Source organism: Juglans microcarpa x Juglans regia, chromosome 4D (genome assembly GCF_004785595.1).
Source record: "Juglans microcarpa x Juglans regia isolate MS1-56 chromosome 4D, Jm3101_v1.0, whole genome shotgun sequence".
Classification (NCBI taxonomy): Eukaryota; Viridiplantae; Streptophyta; class Magnoliopsida; order Fagales; family Juglandaceae; genus Juglans; species Juglans microcarpa x Juglans regia.
Genome location: NC_054600.1, coordinates 12,954,581 through 12,976,190, shown reverse-complemented (window position 1 = coordinate 12,976,190; position 21,610 = coordinate 12,954,581). Strand labels below are relative to the sequence as shown.

Here is a 21,610-nt window from a genome sequence, read left to right as displayed (position 1 = left end):
TGTTAATATTAAAGGGAAGTAATGGTTACCCTTTCGTACCCACGTGGCGGAACGGGAAATACGAAAGGGTTCAAATCTCGCGAAATGTGCAGCACGATGGGATGTGGGAAACGAAATGGCGTCTCGAGACTAGTCTGAAGAGTCTAATTGTTAGAATGGGAAGGGCAAAAACGTAAAAGAAGGGAGGGAAGTTTAAATAAATGGCAGTGGCGGTTACTGTAACGCCCGTCCTTGTGGTGGGTCCTTTTATAAAATATTTTGTATAAAATATTTTGAGAAAGGACGACGGAAATTACCGTCCGATTTAAAACTTTTTGCTTCTTCCTAGGGTGCAAGACTCTACGTTTATAAAATAAAAATGTACTTTTGTAATAAAAGAGGTTTACAGCTGAAAACATCAATTTTAATAATAAAAGGCCTCTCTTACATTTAAGCCTCATGCCTAGACTTCCATGTTCTTCCCCATTGGCCGTGTCCCTCCCGGCGCGTACTTCATTTCCATTCCTGTGGGGGGAGGGACATGCATAAAAACTAAAATGAGTTGAAGACTCGTAAGCATTACTTCATGCAGTTAAAATATAACAACGTAGGTTTTCAATCATGCATTCATCATTCGTACATACTATACATACATGCATGCATGCATACGTGTGTTCATTTGAAAACGTCACTGGACGGGGTTTTTCCGTTCTTTTCTTAAAACGTTTCACCCGTCAGTGCCTTCATTTCTTAAAGTGCGTTCGTGCATGCATACATACGTACATACATACATTCTTTCTCTTCATTTTCATAGGCCGGTACACACTGTTACGCCCCGTGTGTTAAGGTTAGCAGCCCTTTGACCTGGATTCCGCCCGTCGCCACAGGTTGGGAATTCCTTTTCATAGGGGGTAGCATTGGGTGCACTACCAGTACTACTTACCTGGCATTGCAATCTGCCCATTCATTGGTACCCTTTCATTCATTCATGTAGCCGTTACGTATCTTCATACATTTCATACTTTCATTCAGTCATTCATGCCAGCTCTGAAGAGCTAGAGCTTCATTCAGTTCTTTCTTTCATTTAACATGAGAAAACATTTCTTTTCAAGAGAAAACGTCATTTCGTGAGCATGGACTCGAACGTCCTCTTTCATGATGTCCACGAGCATCATCTCGCGGCATTCACAAAAGTATCAGTTCGTACCGTCTATAAAACATACAGCACGGGCTCAAACTTCGCCTTTCGCGGCATCCGTAAGCATCACCTTGAACGTCGGCCTTCGCGGCGTCCGCGAGCATCACCTCGTGGCGCTTGCGACATCGTCGGTCCGTAGGATCCATGAAGACGTCGGCTCAAGCTCGTCTTTCGTGCATTTACATCAGTTCGTTTTCTTTGAAAATACGAACAATAGATACATCTTATAGTCATCCATTCGCATGCGTACAATTATTAACTTTGGGTGCGTAAAAAGGGGCTTTCATAGAAGGGCCGTACGTACATATACGTTTGAAAGCATGGCATCTTCTTTCGTAAGCATTTTCTTAAAGAGAAGAGCTTTTCCTTTTCCTTTCGTAATTTCTAGAAAACTCCAGAAGGGTATGAACGTAATACTTACCTGGACTCCATGCTACTTTCATACCATGCAGTCTATTCATGCGCGTGTCAGCTGGCAACCTACATGCATACATAACCTTAACGTCATTCTCTATCTAGTGCATAAGCAACTTAACTATAAATAGAACTACGCTATACTTGGAACACTCTCCTTTTATCCCGTGCACTTACGTGCCCTTTACTACATTAAAACCCCATTCCCATCCATACAAGCCACACAGCTCTAAGCCAATTCTAAGGCTTAAGCACCGTGCAACTATACTGTGGACAGATTACCCATTACATATGGTGAATCCGTCTGGCACATGTTTAACCAGATTACACATGTACCTTACCCCTTTATCACCTAAGATCAACATATAACATGTTGATCACCTGCTCGGAGGGACAAGGGTCATATTCCGATACCAACATTCTCTTAACTCGGCTAGCATGACTTTTCATGCTATCCGTCCCTTCTTACAGTTCATCCCAACACTTAACATGATAAGGCTCCATTCACCATTACGCCTTATGTCACGTCACATAGCTCGAAACTACTCTCAAGCTACACCGTGACCTTGTCACGTCACCTGATATCCTGTTACGTCACTTCTACGCCAACTTCTAACTCATCACGAGTACGGTTCCTCACGTACTCCCGTAACATCGTGACATCTCGTTACGTTCCCGTTACGTTATTTCTACAATAACTCTTCACCCATCATAAGCCTGACTGTCAGTAACCACGTCACTTCGTGACGTTGCTCAGTCATGCTTCCGCTGCGTACTCTTACACTTATTCTACTACTACACCCATACTCCTAGCCGTAAGTCAATTACAGGGACATTTGTCACCTCAGACTACAGGCCACGTCACAATTACTTCGGGACACTGTTCCACAGTTCCCGACACAACTCACCACGTTCTACGCCAATGTCTCATCCATCACAAGCACGACTGTCAGTAACCACGTCACTTCATGACGTTGCCCAATCATGCTTCCGCTGCGTACTCTTACACTTGTTCTGCTACTTCACGCATACTCCTAGCCATAAGTCCATCACGGTAACACTTGTCACTTCAGACTACAAGCTGCGCCATAACTACTTCAGGACACTGTTCCACAGTTCCCGACACTACTCATCACGTTCCACGCCCATAAACTGCACAACCATCCTTATCTCTGCGACACGTCACACGGAGTGTCGCTGCCTCGTGGAGTACACTCCACATATATTCCCTTCATACACACCACATCACCATTATGGCGTACACGCCATAGGGTGCATCAATCCACCACATGGAGTACGTTCTGCATGTACTCCTTTCACACACATTATGCCACATCACCATTATGGCATACTCGCCATATGGTACATCACTCCACCACATAGAGTACACTCCACGTGTACTCTCTTCACACACGTTACCCTACATCACCACTACGGCATACCCACCATATAGTGATTCACTCCATTGCATGGAGTACATTCCACATGTACTCCCTTCATACCCGCTACAACCCATCATCAATATGGCATACCCGCCATACGATGCATCACTCCACCACACAGAGTACACTCTGCGTGTACTCCCTTTTCCACAAGTTACGCTACATCACCACTACGGCATACCTGCCGTATAGTGCATCACTCCATTAAATGGAGTACACTCCACGTGTACTCATCCCTTTCCACAATACGCCAGGAGGGTATATTTCACATATACTCTCCTTATCTCACATTACACCACACACAGAGTATACTCAGCGTATACTATTCCCACTCCACATACGCCAGGAGAGTATATTCTACATATACTCTCTTTATCCCACACTACGCCACACACAAAGTACACTTAGCGTATACTGTTCCCACTCCAAATGCCATACATCCATACAGCACATGCCCCACAACTACACTACTTAGCACAACCACGCCATCATTACGGCACAACTCCACAACTACATTACACAGCACAGTCCACAACACTTCACACATACACCCAACACTTCACATACACAGCACTACACAATATGCCAAACACTTCACATACACGGCACATCACATCACCACACTACACAGATATGCCCAACACTTCACAATGCACTACATAGCGCATCTCAATACAACCCAGTCATTCCCCTAATACTAACAGTACAGTCCACAACCTAATCAACTAATCAATATCTATCATAATTAACGAGGGATAGAGAGTTATACCATCGACGGGATAACCCATGCGTTACTCGCTAATCGTCACAGCCGATGACGTCGGAGAGGTCGTACGTGGCTGCTAACCCACATACGTTGACTGTTTGGGCGTTTGGATAGCTAAGTGTGGTCTTGGAAGGGCTCGTGAAGGCCTCGTGATGGTGGCTATGAAGGGCGGTACACAGCGTACCTAACCGTGTACAGTGGCAGTCAGTCACGCGCAGTGACTGTCCATCACGTGCAGTGATTACCCACCACGTAAAGTGGTGGTTTGGACCTAGGGCTTGGCTAAGGGAAATGCGGTGGATCTCGTGGTGGCGTCGAGGTGGCGCCACAGTGGCTCCCGGCGGCGGATATGGCCGTACAGTGGGTGAGAGGCCGTGGGAGAGTGAGAGAGAGTGTGCGTGCATGGGTGACAGATCGAGGCCGTGGGTGGTTGATATAGCTTGATGGTGGCCTGAGGGTGCCGGAGAGGGTGGTTACCCACCATGGGTGGCGGTGCACGGCAGTGGAGGAGTGCAAAGTCGTGCGTGCGTGAGGAGTGTCCGTGTATGGAGGAGAGGCTATGGGCCTCGGGTCCAAGGGAGGAGGAAGGGGAAAGTAAGGGGAGGTCCATGGTGGTGCTGGGTGGCCGTATACATCGGCGCATGGTGAGGAAATGAGTTAGAGACCCATTTCGGGTACTTGCCGTGAGGGAGGAGGGAGGGCTGCGTAACAGGGGCTGGCTTCGGTGGAGGATGATGGCCGGCAGGAGGAGAAGCTGCTGTGGAAGTGGTGGCACCATTGGGCTGCGCACGGCAGCGCTACGTGCATCAAGCCCATTCGGGCTTTGCACTTCCAGCGGAGAGGAGAGAGCGTGAGAGGGAGAGATTGCCACAGGGAGGCTCGCCGGAGGGAGAGGAGTGCGACAGTGCCGGCGGTGAGAGTGGACGGCGCACGGCGGCGCCGGGCTGGAGGAAGGAAGCTTCGGGCGTGGAGATGGACTGCGTACTGCGTACACTTGAGGGGCAAGGGAGGAGAGAGAGAGAGCTGGGGAAAAGTGAGGGAGAAAGAGAGAGGGGTCTGGGTATATAACCCAGTCCTTTCGTCTTGGGGTCTACAAAACGATCTAACGTTGAGATATTAAAATACTAATTTGGAAATGCGTAAACGTTAACTTAATTAAAAGCACTTAGAGGAATTAATGTAAATATTATTTTAAACTAACTTTAGTTTATAAAATAATATTTCTTCATCATTAATAAATGATTAAGTCTTATTTAATATATTTAAGAGAATAAAACCATTTAATTTAATTAAAACTTTCAACATAATTTAAATCCCAATAATATTTCAAATAACTGGAATTATTTTAATAATTAATATTAAAATGATCTCCGACAATTATAATATTTTGGAACTCTTCAAAATATTATAATTGCTCTTTTAAAAATAAGTTTAACTCAACGATACTGGAAATACCTCATATAAATATTCCTAGTACATTTAAACACTGGGCGTACTTTAGAAGTCACCTAATATCTCGAGAGGCACGTCGTCATGGTTCGGCACACATGACGATGCTTGCAGTTGCCAGAAAGAATGGCAGACTATTGCATAATTCCGTCATCAAAATTTGCTTACGTCGGAAAGGAAGAGCCTTACGTAAGAAAGAAATAAGCTTGCGTAAGAAGAGAGGAGCGGGGGTTACAATTACCCTCCCAAAATCATGGGGACGCACATGCCCAACAGGGTTGGTAAGACGTGGGTGTATCCCACCGCATGTACTGTGCGTTGCAACGTGGTGAGAAGGAACCGCATGACAACATTAATGCTAAGAGAGCAGAAATGGCATAATCAAGTGCGAGACCCAACCGTCATGAAACAAGCCAATAAAGTCAAAATGAGAACTATTGCCCGACATCATTATGATAATGAAGGAAACCACACATGCATAATCTTGAGCGAGAACCTTGTAAGCAGAAGAGAACGGAGAATAATAGCCGCCCACTTCTAAGGAAGAGGATCTCAACACCGAAGACGGTGAGAAGGTATGAAGAATGAGGACTGAAACCAAAAAGAATTCCCATCGGACTAGTCCAATGAGAACTGGCGGGGTAACTGTAAATGTTTTTTTCCCCCTATCGGCCCACAGAGCAAGCTCACGAGGGGCCACTACGAAGTAAGTCAGAAAGCCCAGCCAAGGTTGAGGATCCTCCTCCAATGGAGTCAGTGGGCCTCTTAAGGATACCTGGCCCGTGAGCAAGGCCCACCCTTGAAGCCATCCACGTACGGGAAAAAAGGATGAAAAGGGACAGATAAGGCTCGCCACCTTGAGATTGCCCAAGGACACCCTGCCCTTCGAAACCTGCATAAGCAGGTATGCGGGAAACATAAAAAATCCTTGATCTCCTAACAAACAGGCATGTAGAGGTTTAACGGGGAATGCCCGCAGGATAAAGTAAGTCAGGAAGCCACGTCGTATTAATGACACCATTACCCGAACTTCACACTACATTAATGACACTGCCCCAGAAGCTATGCCACATTAAAGGCTACTAAAAAATAAACAGTGGAAAGGACATGGAATCCTCAAAGTCAGGATCCTCAAAGGCTACTAAAGAGATATGCTGACTTTAGCATCGAAGACTCCCCGACCATCACCAAGGCCCCCATTCTCCGACGTTGCTTAAAGTGTGCAGGTGATAACCCGAAAACTCGAGTTTTTGGAATCCGGTTCAAAGGCGCGCGAAACACGACGATAACAATACTAGTATGTGTTAATTATTATAAAATAATGTACTTATATTATAATATAAATAAACTAATAGTTTAGTATATGTAATTTAAATATCATATTATTACTAACATAGATAATCCGTAAAATTAGAAAAACCAAACCAGAATAGAAAAAATTGAAAGTTTTGGTTTCGGTAGTGAATCAGTTCGATATTTGTTTTTAACTTTTCAAAATCGGTGTATACCGGTTTAGTTCTAAAAAATGTATAAAATCAGATCAAACCGAACCGATTGCACCCCCTAAGCATCTTTATACTTTTAATAATTTTTAATGATGAGACCATTAATTGAAACAGTTCCGCTTCTGACCAGTTGGGTTGATGTTGGGTGTTTAACAACCTCCAATGAAAATAAGACACGTAAGTAGTTTTATATTAGACACACTAAAATTAGTCTCATCTGATTATACCAAGGAAACTCATTTTTGAGAATAGAATGAACATTTGAACTTCATCTTCTTTGTTTGGTTTTTGTTCGTAGAGTGGGTGCTCGTCAGTAAATTTCCTTCCGGACTTTTTTTGTTTAATTTTCTCCTAATTATACTGTGTTCTCTCCTTCCTATTTCCCCATCACCTCTGCTACCTCCAAAAGTTTCTTCTTCTGCTTCTTCCCAATCTCTTATTTTGATTTTTCTGTCATTTTTATTAGTAACTTATTTCTCAGGCGATTTGTATTCTATTCTATTCTAATACTCCTTCCTCTGGAAATAAGAAAGAAAACAAATGGCCATTCAATTTGTTATTGCATAATGTATAGACTCTGTTTAGAGTGTGGGTGTTTTGGCCACAATCCAAACAATTAGACAGCCAGAGTGTCAAAGATCTCGATGAAAAGTTGTCCTGCAATAGAGGATGACATAAAAGAACCCACTCTACGAACAAAAACCGGGCTTTTGTGGAAGGGGGAGAGGGTTTTCACGATGGGGGAGGAATTTTTTTTTCTCTCATCAATCAACTGTAGGTAGGCATATGGTATGTATAATGGATAAGTGACATGACAAACACTCATTGGACGCTATTATTTAAGGGAAAGCAGATGGACCGATGGAAAGGATTTCTCTATTTGAAAATAATCCCAACTTAACAAGTGTTTATGAACTTTTAAAATAACTTTTTGAACCTATTATCAATTATATTTATATATATATATCCACATATTTCATACATATTAAGCGTGCTTTAATTCAATTATTGAACCTAATAATAATAATTAACCTACCCTAATAAATTTTGAAATTGTGACGTGTTCAAAATCTTCTAAAAATACTCTCCCATTAATAATTTTGAGAGTCATGACTCATGGGAGATATAAATGAATTATAATTACTGACCGGAAAAGATCCTTGAAGTAGGAAATTTCTGGACAATGACTAGAAAAGGAGAATGGTAAATAGAGAGCCAGAAAATCGGGGGGCTTTTGGAGCTTTCTGTAAAAAAGAAAAAGAAAAGAAAGCCAACGAACTGATTTTTTAACCAGCATTTAAGGTTAGTCTTGCAGACTCTTGCTTCTGTACTTTTTCTTGGATTACGAGAACATGTTTGGAATATATCTCTTTGTATTCTGGTGAAGTTCAGTTCGATGCGAAGGATGGAAAGAAATTTAGAATGTTAAAGTATGCGTTGCGTTCATGTTTTCTTGTATTCGGAATGTTTGGCTAATTTGTCACGGTGAGATAGAGCTTTCAGAGTGCTCTCTATCTCTCTGTCTATCATCTTCCGGCTCTTCGGTGTTTGTTTCTCGGATTTTTATCAACCTAAAAAAGAACATTTCCGATTGTTTCGGTTTCTCTCTTTTTATGCTGTTGTTTGGTTTACTCGAGAAAAAAAATCTTATGAAAAGAAAGTGGAACATTACGTGAAAGTAAACGCCTTAAGCATTATTTATTTATTTGACTCGCCATTGGTGCTTTCTTTGTTCTCCTCATTCTCGGTTATAGTATTCCAGTTCCTCTCTTCTCGTGCCGCCCATAGTTTTTTATGAGAAAAAAAAAAAAAAAAGGACAGAAATTGCTAGAAAACTTTTGTTTTGACTTTCTCGGACCAATTTGCACCCTTTCTTGTCATTAACTGCCTTCTTATTTTTGGGTTACAAGATGATTGAGTCATCTTGCAGCGAAAAATGGGGCCACCAAGATATTCGAGCAATTTTCGGCCATAACGTCAAAATATTTCCGAGTTTGTTTTTGAGATAATTGAAATGAAAGTTGAAAGTTAAATAAAATATTATTAAAATATATTTTTTTAATATTATTTTTATTTTAAGATTTGAAAAAGTTGAATTATTTATTTTATTTTGTATGAGAATTTGAAAAAATTATAATGATTAGATGAGATGATTGAGAAGTTTCTTGAAAATAAATGAGGCCAACCGAGAATTTGTACAACTCTTGAGATTAGTTGAGAATTGATCCAGATATTGGCATGTGGTTTGCATTTACATTTCGTTTGGATAGTGAAATGAAATGAGATGATTTTAGATAAAAATTAAAAATTGAAATGATTCAATTTTAACTTTTCATCTTAATCCATCTCATCTCAACTCACTAACCAAACGCACTTAAATAGATTTGGGATATGTTTGGACAGTTGGAGTATTTTATAATTTTATAAATAATAGTGAAATAATTAGAGTATAAATATTTTATTGAGTTTGGAGAAATGAGAAAAAAAAAATTGTATGTTGTAGAATTTTTTTATAGACCAAGAATTTTCCAAAATAAATTTTTTTGAAATGGATTTTATATTTGATTGTAAAAGTGAATAACTAGAATTGTTTATATTAAATTTGTGTGAGATCTGTTTTTTTGTTTTTCACATAACTTATATAAATTATTAGGACATTCTCAATAGTCTATTTAAATTGACATAGCGAGAAAAGTCTATTTTTCATCAAATAAAATTTAGTATTAATGACACATTTCATGAAAAAATGACAGTAAAAAAGAATGGCAAGCACTATTGCTGTTAGAATGGCAAGTATTATTTGCCTATTGATATAGAAAAATTTATTGAATGTTTGAATTTAATTTAATTTTTTAAAAAGGAATTTGTAAAGTTTTGAGAACCTAACATGCGCAACTTTTTTTTGGCATATATGCAAACGATTCAAGCAGAAAATTTTGAGAAACGGTATAAAATAATCTGAAATTATTGGAGAGCGGAAGAGATCTCTGCCCATTGCATGTGTTGTTGGGAGGTGGGATTTGGACCCTCCCAGTTTGGATTTCACGTGGTAAAAAAGTTTGTAAGAATCTTTGTTGAATTTTTGTTTTAGGTTTTGTGTTGGTGAAAAGAAAATAGTAATAACTCATTTGGATAGTGAGATGAGATGAGATGGTTTTAGATGAATTGAATAAAATATTGTTATAATATTATTTTTTAATATTATTAGTATTTTGAGATTTGAAAAAGTTGAATTGTTTATTATATTTTGTGTGGAAATTTGAAAAAATTGTAATGATGAGATGAGATAAGATGGTTTCTCTATCCAAACAAGCCTAAATGTTGTAAAGAACAAAGGACTGCTTCTGTCGCTTTCTATATTTTCTTCCAATATGAATTTTCTTCTGTATTGTACATGTGTTTGCTATACATGACATCTAGTTCAGTTCCTTTTCGTCATGCTTTTTGGCATATTTTATTAGGGTTTTCTTGCTGAGTAGGAGACATTATTCTCATGGAAATCAATATTTTTGTATAAAGCATTCGAAAAGGAGTCCACTTTGTTGTGTTTGAATTATCGAGCCATTGATACACGCACACACAGATATATATACGTAGAGATGGATGCATAAATATCTAATTCCAATCAATGACATTGCTTTGCAGTGAATCCAGTCCAAGGAGTGTACAATGCCATTGAAATCAATGTGAAACAAGGGAATTATTACTTTCATTCTCCATTAGCTTTGTGGGTTGGTCATGGCTTCCAATCCAAGAGTTTTCAAGGCCTTGGAAGCTATGAGAGCCCTAGGAATTTCTGATGAAGAGGTCAAACCAGTGCTGAAGCGACTATTGAAACTCTATGATAAAAATTGGGAACTAATTGAAGAAGACAATTATCGGACACTTGTAGATGCATATTTTGAGCTAAAGGAAAATAGTAAACATGATGATGGGATTGAAAGATCAACAAAAGTACCGCATTTAGAAAAAAAGAATGATGAAAAGAACACTATCAAGATTTCAGGACAGGGAATCATCATGGAGCAATCTGAACCATGTTCTGAACGACCCCGCACTCATTTCATGGACAAAGGGAAGGACCCTATTTCATCTCATGTGGTCGATAGAAAATCAGCATCTGAGAGATCTCTGTCTGCTCATGTCTGGAGAAAAAATATGCCAAGCAGTCAATGTAATGTCCAAAGAGAAAATATGAAAAGTAATCATAACAAGAAGATGTTGATTCAAGAACCTATCATCAGTCCCCCTCGAGGTAATGTTGCCTTTCTACTATATGTATAATGCCAGTAAATATAACCACGGTTAGAGTTCCCTAAATTGCTTTAGCTTTAAGCTGCACAAGTTTAACTGGTTGTTACTGCTCCCTAATTTGTCCAGTGTGCAGTTGCCTTAACAATTTCCCCTTATCTGTGAATGAGTTTCACCTTTTTGAAGCACCAGACAGGTAGGGTAACTGGGCCAGGGCGAATCAGAAGGTTCACCTCTGGCCTCTGGGCATGTCTGAACACTCCACTTAAAAAATAAAATAGACTACTCACTGGGCAGTTAAACTTTTATGACTGAAGGCTCGTTGGTACTTTAATTTCATTTTCACCCCTAAACCTAACACAGCTAAATGGAAAAGATTTGTCTTTGATGTTTTCTGTTTTCTACATCCAGCAGGAGGTGGCTTTACAAATTCTAGTCAATCCCTTGCTTATTCTTACATTGTTGGGATTGAACTTTTGGACATTTGAGATGCATCATAATTTTGAGTCCTACCTTATAGTTACTGTTTTCTGTTTCTCACCTTCTGGATTTGTCTTGTTTAGTGCCAACGAGGTCCTCAAATGATTCAACTCCACATCATTCTGTCAAGGCTCTAGCATCTCACAGTCAGCATTCGTGTGACAAAGATGACAATTCCCCATGCAATGACAATACAAGTACTGGGAATAATTTTGATATTGCTTCTTCACCCTCAGGAGAAGTGAAGATTTTATTAAACTGTGACTCTGCACTTGAGCAACTGAATTTTCATACACCAAATTTTGATGCAGTTCTGAGATTTGTGGAGGATAAATATTTCAGATCATATAAAATTATAGGGCCTCAATTTTCTGTGAGGAAGCTGTTGAAAGATTTGTGTGAAAGTTATTTGAAGCTGGGCACTGATTCCTCTGATAGATCTGTTGTTGCTAACTCTTCCAATTGTGGTATAAATATCAGCGATACAATGCATGTTTCAGGATCAAAGAAGAGAGCTATTGAGATACAGAACTTTGAGAAATATTCAAACCGAAAGAGTTCAGCCAGTTCTGGGCATACAAATTCATATAATTTTTTTCCTGATGAAATGAATCACTTCCATAGTTTTCATGATATAACAAAAGGTGCAGAAAAAGTAGAAATATCCCTGGTACATGAATTTTGCAACGAGTCTCTCCCAAAATTCAATTACATACCACACAATTTAATTTATCAGAATGGTAATGTAAATATTTCTCTAGCACGAATTTCGGATGAGGATTGCTGTTCAGGTTGTTCTGGAGACTGTCTTTCATCATCAATTCCATGTGCATGTGCACGTGAAACCGGTGGAGAGTTTGCCTACACAACGCAAGGCCGGCTGAAAGGAGATTTTTTAAGTGCTTGTATGTCTTTGAAGCGTGAACCTCAAGAGCACCATTTTGTTTATTGTCAAGACTGTCCATTAGAGAGGACTCAGAATGAGTACATGCCTGAACGATGTAAGGGTCATTTAGTCAAGAAGTTTATTAAAGAATGCTGGAGAAAATGTGGGTGTGACATGCGGTGTGGAAATCGAATAGTGCAGCAAGGTATAACATGCAAGTTGCAGGTAAGATTCCTTGAAATTCATACAGCGAAACAACTCGTTTACCATGATTCACTAAGTTAGCTAATTAATTATGTTTGCTAGCGTGTGGAAGCCAATGCAAGTTGGAATGATTTCAAGATGTCATTTTGAATTGTTTTCATGATTCATGACATTTGTTTCTATTTGGTATAAATCAGTGGTAATTAAATTTTTAAAAGCCATAAATGTCAAACAAGTTATATGTGCATAACAACTGCAGCAAGAACTACAAACAGCAGCAGCAATAATTATTTGTGGGTACTGATGTTTATTCATAAGATAGAATTGACCTTTTTATTCTCTCTATCTTTTAAATTTGTATTGTTCTTTATGCCTTAGGTTTTCTTGACTCGTGAAGGAAAAGGATGGGGACTTAGAACACTTGAGGACTTGCCTAAGGGAACTTTTGTTTGTGAGTATGTTGGAGAAGTACTGACCAACATGGAGCTATATGAGCGGATTCTACAAAGCAGTGGCAATGAGAAACATACATATCCAGTAACACTTGATGCAGATTGGGGTTCAGAAGGAATTTTAAGGGATGAGGAGGCACTTTGTCTGGACGCAACTTGCCATGGAAATGTTGCAAGGTTCATCAACCATCGGTAGGCTTTTGTATTTTGCTGTTGTTCGTTGTGCCTTAGTTTGCTCTGTTTTTTTTTTTTCTTTTTTTTTTCTTTTTTTGTAATTCCTTTATCTGCAATTGAGTGGTTTCATTTGGTGGTATTGTTTTGTGTCTTCATGCTATTGCTTATGGTTTTTTTAGATAAATGTAGCAATTTTTTTTTTTATATAGGTAAGTAAATCTAGCAATTTCACTCTCTCTCTCTCTCTCTCTCTCTCTCTCTCATTGTGTTTTCATGTGCAAAGCTATTTGTTGCCATGATTATGGCTGTGGTCAAGGCAGAGAAATGATGGTAAATATAGCTGAAGCTCTCTTGAGATGAATTACTTCAAAGAATACAAGAAAGAGGTGGAAAAACAATAATTTTATAGAATAAAAAGAGGGATTGATTGCCTGGTAATGCCTGGTTCATTTCTTCCTTGTCCTAAGATGTTGCAATAAGCAAAGAAGCATCCAAGGTTCTGTGAAAGGAACACTTAGATATATCATTCTTAAAAGATATAAATCTTAAACCACCCGTACAAGTTTATGGAGATGACAAAATTATTTGAATTAATTAGAAGGCAAACAGACTTTGTTTTAGCTAGAGGAAGGACAGGAGCTTATTTTTCCAGGGTAACTTGCTCGCAGTTTTTGAGATGATTAAAGATGATGCATTTTGAAGTCTGTTTAAAGTGTGCAGAAATTTAATTTAATCATTGATATACTTTTCGCTTAAAAATATTTCATTGGAATTGACAACATAGATGCATTTCGTGTTGATCCACACGTCAATTTCCAATACAATGTTACCATACAGGTCAGTGAACTTTGATTCTCTGTTTCTTTCTTCTACTTATATGATTTCTATATGTATTGCCTCAGATGCTTTGATGCAAACTTGGTTGATATTCCAGTAGAAGTGGAGACTCCAGATCGTCATTATTATCATGTATGTGCTTGACTACCATCATTTGCACTTGTTTCCTTACCTATTTTCCTTTAGCTTACTAGTAAAGGAGTTGTTTTATTTTTCATTGGTGACTTTGGAAGGGAGGGTTTGGGTTGGGGCTTGTAACCCTTTTACAAAGAAGTGCATCTAAAGAGCTTACTTGTGTTCCTCGTGTGCAGATTGCCTTTTTCACTACCAGCAAAGTGAGTGCTTTTCAAGAGCTGACATGGGTACGCTGGCTTGTCCTACTTTTTGCTTTTTTGTTTTTATAAGTAAGGTAATAGTATTATGAATTGAAACTTATGAGGGTGCTATAAAAAGTACACAGGGAAACTGCAGAACGTGTACCTAAACAACAAAATGTTGGGAGTGTCTGAGCCCGGGTACGAACCAGGGACCACATCATGCCATAAATTTATCCTTGAACCATCTTCCATCACATATATTAGTAAAATGGAGGAAGTCCCCCAATCGATTTGGATGTTTTTCCTAAGTCAAACTCCAAATGTCCCTTTTTACTTGCTGGGAACACCATCCACCCCTGGTACATTTATGTTTTGCATCCACCACCAACCTATGAAGACTCTCGCTCTCAAAAGTATATTTATATAATCACTTTTCCGATGGGTGCGGTTGACTATAATTAAGTAGTAGATTCTCAAACCTCCCTCAAAAATTGTAGAACACATTGGACCAATTAAGGCGGGGGATTGTGATACCATATTGAGTGATGAGTGTAGGTGATGTATGATATGCCACATTGCTTGAGAATGAGAAGTTCTTGTTTTTTATAATGATTTTAATGGAGCTCCAATTGTACCATTGATTAGTCATTTTGGACTATAGGTCCATATGTGGCTTCGACCTTTCTTGGGGTGTTACAGTCTCTTCATAGCTGATAAGGTTAGAATTATTACATAATCACTTTCCATGGCACCAATTAATAGGAGTTCTATAAACATTATAAACTTCACACGCTACCAATCACTTGTTTAATCTCAAAATAATAAATATGGCAGATCCAAACATATCCAAACTTAGAGACAACATGTTATCAGCAAATAAGTGTAAAGAAAATCCTAATGGCCTATGTAATCAACACTTACTCAAATCATCACTCGGTCATTGCCTCCTGTGCTCACTTTGAATTGTAGACCTATCCTCATCATTTTAATATTTTTCTAAATAGTCCACCTAACTAGGTGTAAACTCTTGTATACCTTCCATATACCTGGGTATGCTTATTTTTATTAAAATAATCTGTTACTTATAAAAAAAATATATTTTTCTAAATAAGAAATATATTTTCTAAAAATAAAATTAGAAAATAATTTTGAGAAAGTAAAAATTTAGTTTAGAAAGCAATATATTATTTGTCGAAGAAGTCAGTGTGGGACTTAGGGCCCGTTTGAATACCTAAAATATCTCAGTATATTTATGAATAGTAGTGAAATGGTTTGAATTAAGATATTTTATTGGATTTTGGGAAAATAGAGAAAGAATTGAGTAAAATTATTATAAAGTTAAAAAAATTGTTTGAATATTATTTTTTAAATTATTTTTGTTTTGAAATTTGAAAAAGTTGTATTGTTTTTTGTGTTTTTTTTTTTTGAGTTTGGGAAAGTTGTAATGATTAGGTAACTATTAAATGGAAAAGTTGAAGATTTAAAATTGAAAAGTGTTTTTTGTTTGAGTGATGTTTGGGAAGGAAATATCTAAGAATATCTGAGAATATCTAAGAATACTTGAAAACAGTTGTGTTGCCAAATGGACCCTTAGTATCCATAACTACCTTTAGAACCTATCCCCTTTGTGGATTATTCATATCCCCCATGTGGGACTCGGGTGCTACATTTGTCCATGGTTTTATGTATTTTTCTTTTTGAAAAATAATAACAAATGTAAGTTGATTACTCAATAAATAGATATCACATTGTAAAATTTTATTAAGTTTGGTTTCTTTAAAAACACATTGCGCATTCCATGCATATTTAACCTAGTAGCTCACACACATTAACTCTCGTGTGCCTTGGTTGTATGTTGTTACACCACCCATGGCCAAGAAGAGTAACTGCATATCTGGGTGGTCCATACATTCTCAACATCCTTCAATGTGGCTAGAGTTGGTAAAAGAATGAGTAAAGTACATCTAAGGGCAAAGTGCTAAGGCCAAAGCAAAGTGAAGCGCACTTACAAAGTGCAGCTTTTCTAGTGGTTTGAACATATATATGTGTGTGTGTGCGCGCGTGTATATATGTTTGTATAATGAGTTTTAACTATTACTGTATGTCTGATCCATTAATTAGATGAAGTAGGTGAGGAAGTCCATGCTCGCTACAAATATTTTCATGACAATGATAATTTTCCTATGCTTGATGATGAGATGATTATGTAGCTTATGTTACCATAGAAGTCAATTCCTACAATTCGTGTGCATTTTTTATCGTTGCCTATTTTGTATGAATGAATATTTTGTATGTTTTCATTCAACCATATACTTCGTTTGGATTATGACTGTCAAATATCTTGATGGTGTATATTTTGTAAAGAACAAGATAAATATATGAAATATTATCTTTTAATTTTATGTAATTAGTTGTTCACTTGATTGTCATGTTGCATAATACTCTAATAAATTGAGTGAATAGGCTCTCAAGTGCCTGTTTGAGATTACTTTAGATAATAGAGCTTTTAATTGTAGATTATGTTAAAAGGTTTACTGTTTGGTAAACATACGCTTAAAGTGCTTTTAAAGTTGTTACGGTGGTTTTCAATGCTATTTGCAGTTTTCTTAAAAAGAGGATTTTCAGCTTTTTTTATGTCCCTAAGAACTTTTTTTTTTTCTTTAAAAGAGCTTAAAAGTACTTTTTTTAAGTTCCCAAACTCAAAACTAAAAGGGCACTGTATATATTACTATCGCTCTTTATTTATATTTTATTATATGAATATTTTATTATGATCCATTTTTTGGGAGCTGATTATTATGCATTTTCTTTTTAAAAATGTACACTTTATTTCATTCTAGTGTGTGCTAGCATTTTACGCCTCTACCGTAGGCTGCTTTTGCGTTTAAATTCACTTGGCACTTTCACTAACATTGAGGGTGGCTTGCACGCACATATATATACCCATTTTCTCCAGTACCATCGCATCTTCATTGGCCAAAGTAAAAAATCATTCACCTTACTCCCTTTCTTTTCTTATAATTCTGGTAACTTCCAAATCATAAGCATTCCCATAGCATCTCACATGCATCAGGTTAAAGAATTCACAAAACTTACTTTCATAAATATCACATAATAGGTGGATTAAAAGGTGCTTACAAGAAAGGCTATTATCATAGCATATAATTTGGAATTTCGTTTCAGAAAAATGTAATATTTTATTTTGAAAGAAAAATGCATGATCATTCTGCTTGCCTTCGTAGAGCCGCTTGAATAAGTTTAATTCCTTAATCTTATCATAATATCATCCCACTAGACATGAACATCTAGTTTTCACTGTTAACTATATTATTTAATCTGTCATTTTATCCTATTAACTATCCTTGAGCATTTCCTAAAGGTAACACATGTTAACTCTTGAGAAATAACAATCTTCTACTGCAATACACTTGCTGTTCAGATTCGCTGCTCTTGGAGTTCCATCCTTTTATTCTCATTAGGTGTTTACTCCTAACATCTAGGAATATAACACATGCAAAATCTCAACATTTAAAGATCGTTTTATGCATAAAATAATAATCTTAAGATAATAATCACAATTCAGATTTTTCTACAAACTTCGCACTGGGAGTTCCTCTGGATTGCCTGATACACGGTTCTTGCAGGTTAGCCTGTGTATCCAAGGTTTACTTGTCCAAAAGGCCTTCCCATGGTGAGGCTCCATGTCATCAAAATATATTGAATCTATCGAATAAGGTGCATTAAATATGTCAAAGCATTAAAGAGCCATGATCCAGATATAGACTAGGTCTTGGTCAATGAATCTATTATTTGCCATCATCACAGTCCCTGTGCAACTAGGAAATTTGTTTGGATCCCAAAACAGGTTGTACTTTCTAAGATGGTGAGAAGTCTGGGAATTCATTGTATCATTGTTCTAAAGTCATCTGTGATGGTTAATTCTACTTGGGATTATTTCCTGTATACGAGCTGTGTATTGCTGTCTGCTATATTATCAATTAAATTTATGATTTCCTATTAAAAAAGTATCTGTGACAGTTTATGGTAATTTTGAACAAATCTTTACATGTGAAAAAAGAAAACAAAATCCAAACCATGTCAGAATTATCTTGGGATCCGTTCTCTCAGTACAATTATAAGTTTATGCCATAAAAAATGTTACAGGTGTGGTAATATTTTGAAGCATTTTATGTGGATGATTCTGTTGGGGTACTAGTTTAAATTGATCTTTGGTCAACTGGGTTTCCACCTTGCTTTATATTATTTGAGTTAATTGTTTTGCAGGATTATGGGATTGACTTTGCCGATAAAAATCATCCCATTAAGGCATTTTCTTGTCATTGTGGAAGTTCATCTTGCCGAGACATGAAACGGAAAAGGTCAGTTATATTGTATTTATCTTGTGAAGCTAATGTGATTGCTTTTTATGAAATTGGAGTAATTCTTAGTGCATCATATATGCATACTACTAAGGTAAGTAGTATCATCAGGTAACGCCATAGGCCGACCTCCAACCCACCCCCCACCCAAGCTGACAATGTCAACGAGCAATATGCATCATCAGAATCTCCTCCCAAACATCTATCTTTCTCACTAACAAAGTGAAAAATACAACCCTGACGTTCAAAAAAATTGAATTAGAAATTGAGACTAATTGCAAAGAACATTTAAATAAGAGAATACATGTCTTTGATCAACAAACTTAAGGCTTAATATTATATCAATAATCTCAACATATTTATTCAATGAAGAACTCCATAATACCGTTGTTGTTCTCACAAGTAAACAAGATATGGCACAAAACATAATAGCTATTTATCAGATTGTGAAACCTGACTTAATCAATGAAACATAAAACATTTATTTTCTGAGAAAGGTCAAGCTTATAGATGAAACCACTAGTGTAGTATTTTTAGGGTTTGAAATCAAACCCAATGCTCTTGGGACCTAAAAACCTAAATTTTACTCTTTCTATGAACTAGTTTTTGTATGTTTTTGTCGTTCTAGTTTTTTTCATTTATTTTTTTGTTTTGAGCATTTTTATTAGACATTCATATTTTTTAAGGTCATCTAGCCATACATCAATTAAATCCAAATTATATATTCTTTAACACAAATGAGTGTCTGCCTAAAAGCTTACGTATGCGATCAAGCTTCAGTTAATTTGGATTTATAGCACAAGTTTTGAATTATATCCTTAATCAAACAGTATAAAATGCTACACACTTTTCATCTGTTACATGCAGCAGGTTCATCAAAGTCAAATAAAACTTTATGTTGGAAAATAAGTCATAATCCAAACTATAAAGAAGAAAAAAAAAAAATGGGACTCTAATACTTCAACCAACAATGACTCTTAAACAAATCAAATTAAGACTCATACTTCAAAGCAAGCATGGCTCCTCCACCACAATGCAATTGCAAGCAACTATGTCATTTATTGATTCAGAAATGCTATTTTTCATCCTGAGTCAATAAATGACACAATCACAACAGCTGATGTGCCATATTTTAAGTGGTTTTTCAATTAAGCGGTTGATCTAAGGATGAATAGAAGCATTGATCATTAAAAATTATAATATTTGGAATTTTGTCAATCAAACAAGCTAACTTTCTTTAATCCCCCAGAATTACATAATTCCCAATCTCAATTCCTGTTGATTAGTACATCAGAAGTACTTTCCACAAGACTTGTTTGATTGGTTGTGAGCAAACCTCTTCATGGTGAACAAGTTTAACTAGTTAAAACAATGGATATATAACGACCGCATTGGAAGACTTTGCCTTTTCCTTCGATTCGAATGGTTTTACTTTTATGTGGCCTTTTGGCTTGCTCAACCATCATATAGGAGGATAGGATCACTTGTTGCATTGAACCAAAGCAGAGCTTAACCGGGCAGTTAATTTAGTTTGGTATTTTCTCTGACTTATTATTATTTTTTGAAGTAACTCTAATATTTTCTTAAACAGGAGGTAGATGAATGGATATTACCCTCAGATGACAAGTGACTGGTGGAGTAGTGAGACTTGCTGGTTCGGATTGAAGTTATCTATTCCTATTTTTAGCTGCAACTTGGTAAAAATTTAATATAGAAACCACAAAAAATGTTGTTCTTTCAGGTTGGAACCTTTTTTGGGTTTGTAGGATAATGACTTGCTAAATATTATACCGAGCTCTTCTATTCATCATATCTATATTACACACTATACTTGATTTTTTATTTTTTGTTTAATTCTTGCTAAACTAAAGAAATTATTCTACTCATCAACCATACATCAAAAGAAAAATTATGTTTGTTGTGTGGTGTAGGGATAGTGAGTAGAATTTTTCTTATTATACAGTCCCCATTTGGGGATTGCATGCGCACGAAAAGAAGTTTTCGATAATTTACCTTAAAATTTTGGTTAAATAACATAAATGCCCTATGTCATCTTCCAGACTTCAACCCCTTGAGTCCATTTTCGATTCAGTTTTTTCAAACCTTTCCCTCTCTCCACTTATCTCCGTCCACTCTTCAATCTCTGTACGCATTTTTGCTCTCCCCGCCAATTTCTCTGAAGTGCTGATTCCATCTAGCTAGAGCTAACAGAACATGGGCATGGCATGAAAGGGCGGAACAGTACTTTCATTGTCCCCTAATGATTCCTTTGCAGGTAAGATGTGGTCCAGGAAATTTGTTGGACACAATGTATATATTCTCTCTCTCGCAGGTTTCTTTTAAAAGCAATTTGAGTTACACAAGAAAACTAAAATAAAATCATGAAAATGTTGGGGCCTTCCTGTTGCGAAAAAAAAAAAAAAAAAGAAAAAAGAAGAGAAATAGGCGAGAAGATGAGAATGGGTCTTGTGAGGGAAAATGTTGGGATACCTTTTGCCAAGGGCACTATGTAGTACCTAGGACAGTGCTTTGGCGGTCTCGAGCTCGAAGGGGAAGCTCCGTTCAGTGATGGCAGTCTCAAGCTCGAAGGGTTTCATTTTAGTTGTCAGCTATGCGTTTTCTCAAATCATTATAAAACGACGGCGTTTTTACAATTATTGAAACGATGTGTTTCAGTCGTCCACAGGTACTCTTGATTTGGGGGACTGCATACATACTTTTTCATTTTAAAACTAAGAAAATGACAGAAAACAGAGATATTAGTGCTTGATACTCTATGTTTGTTAGTCTTTACTACATGCGTGTTACAAACTGATTTGACCATTAAAAGTGGATCACCACATCCAACCTGATACACAACTGGTATTTCCTCCTTTT

General features: G+C 37.3%; 1 protein-coding gene across 1 annotated transcript; it reads left to right on the top strand.

Moving 5' to 3' along the window:
• Positions 1-7,944: 7,944 nt before the first annotated feature.
• Positions 7,945-20,515, top strand: LOC121259527 (probable inactive histone-lysine N-methyltransferase SUVR2). The gene is made up of 8 exons (XM_041161143.1): positions 7,945-8,055; positions 10,399-11,008; positions 11,568-12,595; positions 12,953-13,218; positions 14,103-14,169; positions 14,349-14,399; positions 18,639-18,733; positions 20,325-20,515. The coding sequence occupies exons 2-8, from the start codon at positions 10,492-10,494 to the stop codon at positions 20,329-20,331; spliced, it is 2,031 nt and encodes a 676-aa protein (XP_041017077.1). The 5' UTR covers positions 7,945-8,055; positions 10,399-10,491; the 3' UTR covers positions 20,332-20,515.
• The last annotated feature ends 1,095 nt before the right edge of the window (positions 20,516-21,610 follow it).